Source organism: Sciurus vulgaris (genome assembly GCF_902686455.1).
Source record: "Sciurus vulgaris genome assembly, chromosome: 2".
Lineage (NCBI taxonomy): Eukaryota > Metazoa > Chordata > Mammalia > Rodentia > Sciuridae > Sciurus > Sciurus vulgaris.
The window spans coordinates 40,261,198-40,275,947 of NC_136462.1; the positions used below are offsets into that span (position 1 = coordinate 40,261,198).

The 14,750-nt window shown below is 34.5% G+C and overlaps 1 protein-coding gene across 1 annotated transcript in view; it reads left to right on the forward strand.

The window, feature by feature from the left end:
• Positions 1-14,750, forward strand: part of KCNH5 (potassium voltage-gated channel subfamily H member 5) — a 700,940-nt gene that overhangs the window by 423,074 nt on the left and 263,116 nt on the right. The window contains exons 5-6 of the mRNA XM_079126274.1: positions 6,766-6,872; positions 11,329-11,457. Of these exons, the coding sequence (XP_078982400.1) occupies positions 6,766-6,872; positions 11,329-11,457 (236 nt within the window). The remainder of the gene's footprint in view (positions 1-6,765; positions 6,873-11,328; positions 11,458-14,750) is intronic.

Consider the following 14,750-nt stretch of genomic DNA (forward strand, 5'->3'; position numbering starts at 1 on the left):
TCTTAAAATTTTCAATGGTCATTTTATTAAAGAGAGTATGTACATTAAAAATGAAAGTAAACAACTATCTTAAAAAAGTTCATTTTCCTATAAAAATATTTACAGTATTAAATTTTTTGGAGAGTGGGGAGGAATGGATTTTTGTTCTTTAACTGAAAAATTCTATTAACTGTAATGTCTTTAAGAGACTTTTGTAGAACTCATACAGCCTGAAATCTAGGCTTTGATGGGAACAGATTAATGGTATGGTCTGAAGTTTCACGTATTAGTCTGTATGCAAGATTTTGGAATTAGAATCTACCATTTTATTCTGAGATTCTTTTACATATTTTATATTATAACAACAATTTAAATTTTTCTTGTAAAATAAAATGTGGTGATATTGTAATTGAAAATGAAGGACACAGATTCCTCAGTGGTTGGACAATCTTTGGCCAGTCTTACCTATGTCCTTTGATTTTCTTAGTTTCTATAATGATGGTTGCTTAGGTTAGTGTTCCAGAAGACGGGAATGACTTAACTCTGCAATTGCTACTTGTAGTCTGGTGTTGCTATTGGATCCTGAGAGTCTTTGCTGGATCTTGGTAACAAACAATGCTTTTCATTGTTGTGAATTTTATAGATTGGTATATTCAGGGAAGATTTTCCATGAGGATATTGAAACTTCACCTATAGGGGCTCTCATTTGAGTTGGTGTCTTTCAATTGTCTAATTAATTGCATTTCAAGATTTTCTAGTCTTTTTCTTGAAGGGGATTCTAAAGATTGCACAGCTTCAGGCTCCACCACACCTGGATCTGTCTCTGGTCAACATGTGACTTCTTGAAAAATGGAAGTAAAGCAATAGCAAAGATAAACATTTGACACTTCAGAAACATTTTTATCTAGCAGTGTCACACATTCTTGGTGGAAAAAATGGTCTAGACAGTCATAAACTATTTTAGAATGGTACAAATTGGACTAGAAGCACAACTGATGATTTTGAAAGCATCACAAAAGGAGTTTTAGAGATGCGAGTCCTTGAAAGAGTTCCATCTTGTAGATTCTCAGATTTTTGCGAGGCTCTCTTATAAAAATGGAATGCCAGACATTAGGAAGCCTTTATACATTTTATTTTTTCCTTTTCAATTAATACATAAAAGTTGCCCATATCTCTGTGGTACAGTGAAATACTTCAGTACATGTATGTGATGTGTCCTGATCAAATGAGGAGAATTACACCATTTCCACCCCTGTGTTTCTTTGTTCGGAGCCCTGGAGCTCCACTCTTCCAGTTCTTCATAATATACATGATAGGTTACAATGAACCGCAGTCAGTCTAGTACACTGTAGAGTATTAGAACATATTTATTCTGTTTTGTTACCAATTATTCAACCTCCTTTTTCCCTTCTCCTGCTCCTCTAGCAAGTATTATGGTTATTACTCTATTCTATTTTGAGCTCAACGTTTTTATTTTCCACACATGAAAGAGAACATGTGATGTTTTTCTTTTTGTGTCTGTTTTATTTTACTTAATATAATGTCTCCAGTTTCATCCATTTTGCTTCAAATGACAGATTTTCCTTTTTAAATGATTGAATAACATTACTTTGTGTGTGTGTACATACCATATTTTCTTTACCTATTCATTCACTGATGGATACCTATATTCCATTTCGTGACTGTGAAGACTAACACTGCAATATACATGGGAATGCAGTTATCTCTTTGTTATGCTGAATTCATTTCCTTTGGATATATATTCAGAAGTGGGATAGCTGGATCATATGTTAGATATATTTTTAGTTTTTTGAGGCACTTCCATACTGTTAGCCATAATAGCTGTATTAATTTACGTTCCCTCCAGCAGAGTAAAAGAGTTCCCTTCTCTGCATCCTTGCTAGCATTTGTTATTTTTTTGCTTTTCTTATAATAACCATTCAGATTGGGGTAAGATGATGTCTCATTATTTCACTTACTATAATGTCCTGTGGTTTTGATTTACATTTTTCTGATGGCTAATGACATTGAATGGTTTTTCATATAGTTCGGACTATTTATATTTCTTCTTTTGAGAAATGCCTATTCAGATCATTTGCCCATTTTTAACTGAATATTTTGTTGTTGTTGAGGTTTTTGAGTATCTTTTACGTTCAGGATATTAAAGTTTTGTCAGATGAATAGTTTGAAAATATTTTCTCTGATTCTGTAGTTTTTCTCCCCATTCTATTGTCTCCTTTTCTGTGTGGAAGCTTCTTAGTTTGATATAATCCCATTTGTCTATTTTTGCTTTTGTTGCCTGTGCCTTTGGGAGTCCTATCCACCCCCAAATTCTTGCCTGTACCAATGTCTTGAGGTGTTTCTCCTGTGTTTTCTTTTCAGGGTTTATGTTTAGATCATTGATACATCATGAGTTGATTTGGGACAATTCATTCTCCTGCATATGGATATTCAATTTTTCTAGCAACATTTATTAAAGAGGGTTTAGAATTTGTCACACATAATTGTTCATAATAGCTCTTAATGATAATTTGTGTTTCTGTGGTCTCAGTTCCAAAGTCTCCTTAATCATCTCTGATTTTATTGTTTTGGGTCTCCCTCCGCCTTTTTAAAAAATTTGTCAGTGTAGCTGAAGATTTGTTAATTTTGTTTATCTTTCCAAAAACCAACTGTCCATTTCATCATTCTTTTGTGTGGTTGTTTTAGTTTCTATTTTGTTTATTTCTGCTCTAATCTTCGTTCTTTCTTTTTTTTTTAATTTATTTTTATTTTAAACAAATGGGATACGTCTTGTTTCTTTGTACATGAAGTAGAGGCATACCATTTGTATAATCATACATTTACATGGGGTAATAGTTTTTGATTCATTCTGTTATTTCGTTATTTCTTTTCATCTACTAATTTGGGGCTTGGCTTATTTTTACTTTTCAAATTCTTTGAGAGAAATTTTTTTAGATTGTTTATGTGAATTTTTCTATTTTTTTATGTTACCACTTATTGCTAGAACTTCCCTTTTAGTATTGCTTTTGCTGTGCTCATAAGTTTTGGCATATTGTGTTTCCATTTTTATTTGTTTCAGGAAATTTTGCAATGTCCCTTTTGATTTCTTCAGTGACCCACTGTTTGTATAGTAGCATGTTATTTAGTTTTAATGTAGTTGTACAATTTCTAAAGTTCTTTATGTTGTTGATTTTAATTTATTTTTCTCCTTGTGGTCAGACAAGATACAGGAAATTATTTAATATTTTTTGGATGTGTTGAGACTTGTTTTTTTTTTTTTTATGGGAATTAATTGTATTTTTTTTTTTATTGTAAACAAATGGGATACATGTTGTTTCTCTGTTTGTACATGGCGTAAAGGCATACCATTTGTGTAATCATAAATTTACATAGAGCAATGTTGTTTGATTCATTCTGTTATTTTTTTCCCTTCCCCCCACCCCTCCCACCCCTCTTTACCCTCTATACAGTAGTTCCTTCCTCCATACTTGCCCCCCTCCCTAACCCTAACTCTAACCCTTCCCTCCCCCCCATTATGTGTCAACCTCCACTTATTAGCGATATCATTCGTCCTTTGGCTTTTTGAGATTGGCTTATCTCACTTAGCATGATATTCTCCAATTTCATCCATTTGCCTGCAAATGTCATAATTTTATCATTCTTTATGGCTGAGTAATATTCCATAGTATATATATACCACAGTTTCTTTATCCACTCATCAATTGAAGGGCATCTAGGTTGGTTCCACAGTCTGGCTATTGTGAATTGAGCAGCTATGAACATTGATGTGGCTGTATTTCTGTAGTATGCAGATTTTAAGTCCTTTGGGTATAGGCCAAGGAGTGGGATAGCTGGGTCAAATGGTGGTTCCATTCCAAGTTTTCTAAGGAATCTCCACACTGCTTTCCATAGCGGCTGCACTAATTTGCAGCCCCACCAGCAGTGTATGAGTGTACCTTTCTCCCCACATCCTCGCCAACACCTGTTGTTGCTCGTATTCTTGATAATCGCCATTCTAATTGGGGTGAGATGGAACCTTAGGGTGGTTTTGATTTGCATTTCTCTTATTACTAGAGATGTTGAACATTTTTCCATATGTTTGTTGATTGCTTGTAGATCTTCTTCTGTGAAGTGTCTATTCATTTCCTTAGCCCATTTGTTGACTGGACTGTTTGAATTCTTGGAGTAGAGTTTTTTGAGTTCTTTATAGATTCTGGAGATTAGTGCTCTATCTGAAGTATGATTGGCAAAGATATTCTCCCACTCTGTAGGCTCTTTCTTCGCATTGCTGATAGTTTCCTTTGCTGAGAGAAAGCTTTTTAGTTTGAATCTATCCCAGTGGTTGATTCTAGCTTTTATTTCTTGTGCTATGGGAGTCCTGTTAAGGAAGTCTGGTCCTAGACCAACAAGATGAAGATTTGGACCTACTTTTTCTTCTATAATCTGCAGGGTCTCTGGTCTGATTCCGAGGTCCTTAATCCATTTTGAGTTTAGTTTCGTGCACCCTAAAATCTGCCCTATCCTAAAGTATGTCCATATGGTGATGTGAATGTGTATTCTGCAGCTGTTGGAAATGTTCTATGTCTGTCAGTTCCATTTGGTCTATAGTGTAATTTACATTTGATCTTTGTTGATTTTTTGTCTGAATGATATGTCCATTGATGAAGGTGAGGTGTTGAAGTCCCCAACTATTACTGTATTGTAGCCTCGCTCTTTAAATCTAATAATATTTGGTATACAAAATTGGGTTCTCTTGTATTAGGTACACATACATTGACAGTTATTATACCTCTTATTGAATTGATCCCTTAATCATTATATAGTGACTTTTTCTTTTTATTTAGAGTCTATTTTATCTAATATAAGTATAACTACTTATGCTGGCTTTTATTTTGTTTGTGTGGAATATCTCTTCCCATTTCTTCACTTTTAGTCCCTACATCTTTATTGGTGAAGTAGGTTTCTTGTAGCAGCATATCGTTGGTTTATTCTTTTTAATTCATTCATCTAATCTATGTCTTTTAATTAGGGAATTTAATGTACTTACATTCAAAGTTGATATTGATATGTAAAGATTTGTGCCATTTAATTTTCTTCAGGTTTTTTTGAATATCCTTCATTCTATTTTTCCTCTCTTATTTATCTTTGTGGTTTAATGGTTTTCTGTATGGATAAAATTTGCTCCCTTTCTCTTTCTCTTTTGTGTTATTGCTCTTCTGGTGGGTTTTAAACTTTCATATATTTTCATGGTGGTAATTCTCTTTCTTTCACTTCTACATGTAGATTTCCTTAAGCATAATTTGTAAGGCTGCGGTGGTGGTGATGAATTCTCAATTTTTATTTGTCCTAGAAAATCTTTAGTTCTTTTTCATTTCTTCTTAGCTTTGTTGACTATATTATTCTTGGTTGGCAGTTTTTTATTTTTTTCTTTCAGAACTTTGAGTATGATATCATCTTCATTTCTACTCTGTGAGGAAGTTCTAGTGCTAGTCCAGTAAGGATACCTTTAAATGTGACTTGATGCTTTTATCTTGTTCTTTTTAGAATTCCCTCTGTCTTGAACTTTGACAGTTTGTAATATGCCATGGAAAATACCTCTTGTGGTTAAATCTGTTTGGGGTCCTTTGGTATTTCTGGACCTGGATGTCTGTATCTTTCACAAGATTAGGGAAGTTTTGTGCTATTTCATTGAATAAGTTTTCTACACCCTTTCCTTTCTCTTTATTTTCCGAAATCCTCATATGTTTCATAAGTCTCCTTGTGTCCCATAATCTTAGAGTTTCTTTTTTTTTTCTTCTCTCTTTCTTCCTCTTTCTTTTCTTTCTTATGTTCTTTCTATCAGAATATCTTCTTGTATCCTACTGAACGTTTTTTACTTGGTACTTACAGGAAACACTTTATACTTTCTGGAATATCAGAATTGCCAGAATCACTACTTTTGCACTTTGGGACACTTGGTAGGTAAAATACGGGTAACTAGAACAGAAACACTGTAAAACTGCAACAATTGATTTGATGACTGAGGTGGCTAGAGAGTAACTAACTGGTGAGTAGCATATAGAATGTGGATACACTGGAGAAAGGAATGATTCACATCCTCGATAGGATGGAGAAAGAGAATCAGAGATTTTACCATGCTGCTCAGAACAGCACACAATTTTAAACTTATAAATCATTTATTTTGGAATTTGCCATTTAATATTTTTGTATCGTGGTTGACCATGGGTAACTGAAAACATAAAAAGTCAAACAATGGATAGGGGGAAATGACTGTACTCATGATTTATAGACTGAAGATCTAGCCGTGAAGTTTGTACTTATTCAGTTACTCAGTTAATATACTGTGGTAACTGAAATTTGAAGGTTGTTGTTATGAAACTGGTGATATTTAACTAACCTGTGATAATGGAAATCCATGCACATAGGAACTGTGTAAAGCAGGGACTCCTTGTCCTTCATACCTCTATCTATCTATCTATCTATCTATCTATCTATCTATCTATCTATCTATCACTTCTTAAGTTAACTGTGAGCAAGAAATCATGATTAGAACATGGTTTAGCATTTTCCTGTGTGTACGTATCCTACGGCATTATGTTGTAAACCTCAAATACCATAAAACTTATCTAAATTATGTTTTAAATATTTTAGCTCATTGTATGGGAGCAGCATTCTGTTTGTAGATAAGTTTGAATGCTTTATCAAAGATGACTGTATGATATTTATGTAGCAATTTAAAAGCAACACAAAACTGAAACTTGGTTTTTTTTTTTTTTTCTTTTCCAGTTTTATGTATGGGGAATTGACTGACAAGAAGACCATTGAGAAAGTCAGGCAGACTTTTGACAACTACGAGTCAAACTGCTTTGAAGTTCTTTTGTACAAAAAAAACAGTAGGTATTTCTTTTATCAGTAAGATAAGCCAACTCTTTTTTAATGTTATATTTTGGTAAATGGTAGTTAAGCTACAATGTAGAGAGAAGGTAAACTTTTATTACTTCTTCTTTTGGTTGGGGGGCAATTTACTGGTGAAATTAGATAACAAAATTTATAAATGATTCTACTAATGGAAAACAACCTTGTAAAGAATGGAAGAAAATAGGGTGCATTTTATTTCATTTTTAAAAATTTTGTTATAAATTGAAATATTTGTACATATTTATGGAGTACAAAGTGGTATCATGATTTATCATTCCAATGTAAAATATTCAAATTTATCTAATGAGCATATCAATCACCTCAAAATACTTTTTTTTTTTTTTTGTGGTGAGAATATTTGAAATTTACTCTATTGGTGATTTTGAAGTGCACCTTTATGAACTGTATTCACCGTGCTGTGTGATAGATCTCACGCACAGTTGTTTCTCTTGTTAACTGAGGCTTAGTACCTGTTGGCCATCCTTTCCTCATTCCCCAACCCTCAGTCTTTCTCTCCATTCCATCAGGAAATAAATCATCTCTTCATTCAGAGTATCCATACTCTATTCGTTACTCACCAGCTAGCCATTCACTGTTCTCTCTGCTTCTATGAGTTTGATTGTTTTAATTAAATTCCACTTAAAAAGGAGAACATGTGGTATTGTCTTTCTGTGCCTGGCTTATTTCACTTAGCATGTTTTCCTGTTCTATCCCACGTTGTTGCAAATAGCAAACTTTCTTTTCAAGGCTGACTAGTATTCCATTGTGTATGTGTACTCTGTTTTCTTTATCAGTTCCTCTGTCAATGATTATTTAGGTTGGTTCTGTAAGTGGCTACTATGAATTGTGCATCCATGTACCTGAGAAGGCAGACTTCTCTTTGAAACACTGATTTCAAATCTTTTGAGTTAACATCCACAAATGGGACTGCTGCATCATATGGTAGTTCTGTTTCTATTTTTATTTTTTTAGAACCTCCACATCGTTTTCCACAGTGACTGTGCGAATTTACATTCACAACAAGAGTATATAAGTGTTTCCCTTTCATAAGGGCCTTGCTAAAACTTACCTTTTGTCTTTTTGATAATAATCATTCTGATAGGTGGGATGGTGATAACTATTGTGGTTTTAATTTGCATTTTCCTAATGATTAGTAATGTTGAGTATTTTTTTTTTCCATGTACCTATTGACCATTTGTTATCTCTTCTTTTGAGACATTTCTATTTAGGTCCCTCATTCATTTTTTTAATGGAGGTTATTTGTTTTCTTTTCATACAAATGTTTGAGTTTCTTGTATGTTTTGAGTATTAACCCTTTATCATATGAATGGCTCATAAATAATTTTCCCCAATCTGTAGGTTGTCTCTAAATTTGGTCACTTACTTTTATCTCTTTTTGTTGCTTTCTCAAATTGTCCTTCTTTCTTGAAATGAACAGTCACTTCATCTTTAGAATCAACGCCAGAGGGATATATCTGTTTGAAGTCACAGCCAAATGTCATCTGGCTTATCATTTAGAAAGCAATCCATTTCAAATGATTTGCTCTTTCCTCAATGAGAGCAAAGGCTGTCTCAATGTGCTTTCTGGGTCTTTTTCATCAGTTCCAAATACACATTGTTAGTTCATTGGAGAACCGTATACCAAAACCCCTTTCATTTTTCATGAAATGCTTTGTTAGCCTTTGAATGACTTAGATATGTGGCCCAAGTTTAGCAAAGAATGCTAAGTCAAGAACACTCCATAGTACTAAGGTTATGCACTCTGACATTTAAACAGGACAAACAAATCTTTGCCTGCTTTCCCAACATTAGAACTGAGTCTGTAGTTTCTGAGTTTCTCAAAAATACTTTAATAAAATTGCTGTTTTGTTTACTTACTTTAAATCACATTAGTGGTAGCTTAATGTTCATAGTTCCAAAGTCTCTTTTCAAGGTGGTTTAGATATTTTACCTGATGTTAATGAATTTAAATTATTATCTGACCTAGTTCAGGCCTCTCTGGTTCTTTTCAGTTGGCTGTGTATGTGTGTGAGTGTGTGTATGTACATATGTATATATGTACATATATTTGCATGTAGCCAGTAGGAGGTGGAACCCACAGCACCATGGATCCAAATTCTCGTCTTTTTTTTTAAATACCATCTGCATTGAGTTTTACTTTTGTCTTTGCTTTATTATGAAGGATAGTCATCATCTTCATGTTATTATGGAGTTCTACTATTTAAAAGTAGCTTAAAAAAAAAACCCTTGTAAATGGTTAACTGAAAGATTTTGACCATGACTGAAAAAAGTATATTCTTGTGACTTCTAAAAATGTTAAACAGAGAAATTCTCATGTCTGTAGAAACTGTTTTGGAATGCTGGAATACCAAGTCCTCCCAACACTTCCATTATGTAAGTAGGTTAAACACCAGTTTGCAATGGGGGAACAGAGGCACCTGATTTAGTATGTCTCATGATTTAGGTCCAGTGCTCTGATTGGCAGGTGGCTCTTGCTACTGTGGGGAAAGAAATTGTAGCTCTGGAGTAATGATTTTGAATGGCCCTCTGTGTACACAAAGGCAGAACTACGATGACCAGGAGTAGTCTGAGTAACCACTACCAAAGCCCTGTGCTGAGTGTCCACTGACCCCCACCCCTGAACCTCAAATCCAGAATGTAAAGGATATTTCACCAGCTGCTCAGCAGATATTCAGCCTACTTGGGGAACTCTGGCTAGCAAAGTTTTAAAAAACAAAACAAAACAAACAAACAAACAAACAAAAAACTACCTTGATATCCGAAAGCAGCTTTTAAGACAGCTCTGTCTCTGCTAGAATTTGAAAAGTTGCTGTTTTCATAGGAAGGCATGAAATGTTACACCATCTCTTTCTGTTTAGATTTCTAACAGACCTTGGAAAACGACTTATTTTTATGCCCTCTTCTCTTTGTTTATGAACCTCTGCCTCAAGCTCACTGTGTTGGAACAGCCATAGGCCATGTATACACTGATGTCTGGGTCTGGTTATTTGTAAAACTGTTCACATCACTCACAGTTCTTGGACACGCTGGGTAAAATAAGAAACAGGAAGACAAAGAACAAGCCTCTGCGGGAGATGATGTGATTGTTTTCAAGGTCTCTGTCTCATCCTGCAATTATTTTGGAAAGAGCCATGTCCTTCCATAGCCCTGCTGGGGTTACAAAAGATGTGGTTGCCAGAATGGAGTATTCCCATGGAAATCTCCTCTCTCTCATTCTCTGACTTCTGTTAGTTAAGTCACTTCATCTTGTCTAAATGTCAAGTTCCCTTCTACAGGGGCATTGGGTGACATTTTCGTTTTTTTGGACATGAGTGTGAAGATGCTTCCTAATTGGTTTTCACTTGGAGTTGCTAAGGCTATCTACTCTCACCTGCAGACTGTTAGTAGCTGCACATTTTATTCTTCGAATTCTATACTTTGTGTCTTTAAGAGAGAATATTTGGAGGGGCTTTATTGTACTATGGTTTGGTGAAAATATGATGAAAAATGTGTCTTTGATTCTGAAAGAGCAAAAAGTGTTTTATCATTTAATGGACAATTATCCTTTCTTATTCATAGGTTTATTATCTGCTATATGCCAGGTCCTGGTTTATTCAAATCCTAGGCTTTGATGCTCTGAAACCCTCTCCCTGGGTCTACCGTAGCCATTCTTTGAAGAAAAGGGTGACAGCGTACAGCTCATGTATTGAGAGAGATGGGTAGGAAGCAGAGACTCTCAGAGGCTGGGAACACGTCTTTTATTCCTTTAAGGTTGCCTTAAAGGCTTTAGGTAGAACCTGAGTACATCAGGCATGAAGTGTTGTTGATGTCCTCTCTCTGATATGGGGATGCTATCAAAACCATGAAGGTGTAATATAACTCCATCTGACTGATGAGAGAGCCGTGGAATAGAAGAAGCATTTCAGATGTTCCTCCAGGACGAATACTTATCAGAGCATCAGGGATGGCTGTTGCTCTTAATTGGAAACACTTGTCAAAGTGACAAGAGAAGAGGAGCATGTAGGAATGATTGCACTTGGTGAGACTATCAACAAGAGACTGGCAGTGGTTTAGGGACCTAGACCCAAAGGTGATGCTGGCCTTACCTAGGTAGTGAGACTGCCTTCCTGTGCCTGGTTTGCAAAGTGAGACTCTATGCTTTACTTTAGAATTTTGATATCTTGGGTCGAAAAATGTTTATTAAATTTGAACAACTGGTAGTTGACATAAAAATAAAGGTTTTGGTTCTTTGTAGCCTTGAACATACTGTTGTTTCGGTGCTAATTCCTGGTAGAGCAACTGGAAGCTGAAGGAAGAGGGAAGGCAGGAGAGCATTGCTTTGACTGAGTCACATTATTGTCCCTCTGTCTCTCTCTCTCTCTCTCTCTCTCTCTCTCTCTCTCTCTCTCTCTCTCTCTCTCTCTGTTACAGGGACTCCTGTTTGGTTTTACATGCAAATTGCACCAATAAGAAATGAGCATGAGAAGGTTGTCCTGTTCCTGTGCACATTCAAGGATATTACGTTGTTCAAGCAGCCGATAGAGGATGATTCAACAAAAGGTAATAGTCAAAAGAATTACTGCACTTAATAAGTAGTCTATTCCTTAAATATCTAATTATTTTAGCAGACTTCACTGGTTTAACTGGAAAACAAAATTTTAGTATGCGGCCTTTCTTTGCTTCACATTCACACTATTAATTGCCCGAACCAGTCATATTCAGTCACCTTGTCTGAATGGAAATAGCATGGCTATTCAAAGTTGAAACAATAGTTGGTTAACTAACATAATAGGGGGAATTAAGATAAGATATAAGGAAGAAATTTAATAAGGCACCATTAATTTAGAATCAGCATAATTGGACTTTCAAACCTTGTACCATGGTAAGCTTAGAACTGAAAGAGTATAGAGTTCTGAATGATTTGGCTGAAGCTCAACTAAGGCTGTGTTGATAAGTTGATTGAATTTTGTCAAATCAATTAGAGTTTTATTAGTTGACTTTTTCGGCTTACTTTTTTATTTATTCAGTTGTTACATTTTCTCTTGAGTAGTTTTTGCTGGATTATGTAAAGTATAATTTTGTCATCAAGAGAGTGAGTGGCCAAATGCAAATCTCCCAACTGGAGTCTTACTGACTGTGACATCCAGAGAGACTACTATAGAAACCTACAGTGTGTGTGCTCTTACCTCTTTTCTATGTAATTTATTCCCAATTTATTCTCTCCAATTATGTTTAAATTAGAAATGTGTGTCATGTAAATGAAGAATTTCAAATACCCTTACAAGTAGTTTTTATGTTATTTTAAAAAACCTCTTAGCAGACTAAAAATGAGATGTTTTCCTTTTTACATTTGGCAAACATTGCCCCTTTTTAAAAATTTCTTTGAAGAGAACTGGCACAGAAGCCCTAAGCTTTCCAACTGTAATCATAATCATAGGAAAAAATCATGTCAGTTTATTCCTTGCAGATGAGTTCACATATTAATATTGTATCTGCTCAGTTTTTGGTTAGCATCACATTATAAAAGAAGAAATTTTGCAGTGTGCCAATTTCAAAGTATGACATAGAACAGTTCATATGTCAGTGTTTCTGAAAATGTGAATTGTATTAAAACATCTCCTGTAAGATCAAATAAAACATTCTATTTAGGACCCCATACAACCTTTATATATTGGTTCCTATGTCTTTACACAGAGAATGAATACCTGGGAAATTCAGGAAAAGTGTAAATGCTTTTTTTTTTTTTTTTTTTTTTTTTAACTGGAGTAGACTTCTAATAGTACTTGTTTTTTTGGTTTTAAAACTCATGATGCTTTGTCTAAAAGCCAGAGAAGACATATTTTTCTCAGCTTCATATGGAGCATTCATTAGATAGAACACACTCTGAGTCATAAAACACTCTTTGACAAATTTAAATGAATAAAAATCTTAAAATGTATATTCTCAGACCACAATAGAATTAAACTAGAAATCAGTAACAGAAAGACATCTGCAAAATCCCCAAATTTTCAGAAATTAAGCAACATGTTTCTAAGTAACCCAAAGGTCAAAAAAGTCTTAGACTTACATGGAAATATAATGTATCAAAGTTGTGGGATGCAGTAAAAACAGTGCTTTTATCTTAGGAAACTAGACAAAGAGGAGCATTTTAAACCAAAAAAGCTGAAGACAAGAAATAATAAACCTTAGAGCAAAAATCAATGAAATAGAAGACAGGATAACTTCAGAGAAAAATCACCAAAATCCAAAAATGTTTCTTTGTAAATATCATTAAAGGTAATAAATCTCAAGCCAGGCTAACCAAGAAAAAAGGGAGAAAACACAAATTATCAATATCCTAGAGTAAAGGTCCATCAGTATTTGTCCCTAGGATTGTTATGATCCACGCAATGGACCAGTTCCTTGAAAAACACAGACTACAAAATCTCACTGAAGAAAAAATAGACAACCTTAATTGCCCTGTATTTATTAAAATTTCAATCAATAATGAATCATCTTCCAAAACCAAAGAACTATTGTATGGATAGTTTCATCAGTGAAATCCAGTAGACAGTTAGGGAAGAAATAATACCAGTCTTCAAGTCTCTCTCAGAAAATGGAAGCAGAGGGAACTTGCCTAACTCATTCTGTGAGACCAGTACCATCCTCCTACCAATGTCAGAAAAAAGACATTACAAGAAATGTTTTTCATGAATGCAATAAAAAAATTTCCTCAACAAAAATTGAATCCAAGGTTTTTCATGAATATACATCTAAGAATCCTCAACAGAAACTGAATACAACAATGTATAAAAAATTACACATAACAGCCAAAAGGGATTTATCACCCCTATGCAAGACTGGCTCAGCATTCCAAAACCAATTCATGATAAAAACTCTCAGAAAAATAGGAATACAATGGAACTTTCTCAACTTGATAAGGAACATCTGGGAAAACTATGTGATAGTGAACTATTCATTAAAGTGACATTTTAAGATAAAAGACAAAATGATTGATAATTTGATTTGTGGCCCAATAAATTCTTCAAATGTATTTTTGTGGCTTTCACACAACCAACCTGAGTAAAAAGCTTTAATGTCCCACTCCCTGCCTCCCAATGTATATGTGTATGTGTGTATTTTTATATATGTGTACATATATGTATATACACATAAATACCTTTTGTGTTTGTATTGATGAATATTGTTTTCTGTTATCATATACTTTAAGTAAATGGAGCTAATCAAGAAAAGCACAGAAGTACAGTACTTTCTCACCACTCCAACCTGTTGAAACTTAATGGTGGAGTCAGCAACCACACACACACAGACACACACACACACACACCCATAAGGGTTGAAAGTTGTCAGCATTTTACAGTGAGATTGGGGGAAGGGGTGCTCATATTGAGGGTTTGACATTTACTTCTTAAAATGAATATCTCTTCTTTTATCTGCCACCACCTCCTTCTCTCTGCATCTCCATGTAGAATCACAGAGTACTTTGTAATGCATAGTCTCTGAGTGAAGTATTGTTTTATAAAAGAAACATGAATAAGCTCCATAACTTTAGAGTATGTGATTTTCAAACTATGGGTTCATTAGACATGTACTGTCAAATTTATAGAAAAAAATCAGATCCCATTGTGACAAGCATTAATAATAAAAATCTCTTTCCAGTGCCAGGATTTTTGAGGAGGAGCTCATTGTAAAAAAATTTTTGAGATTCCTCCACACTGTCCAGATGTGTAACAGATTACTGGAAGAGTATTGCATAATGTTACTATGAATGGTGTATATGGAGCTACTTTCTATTATTCATGTGAGCTGTATATTTAATATGAAAAATTCAAAAGAAATGAAATATTTATACA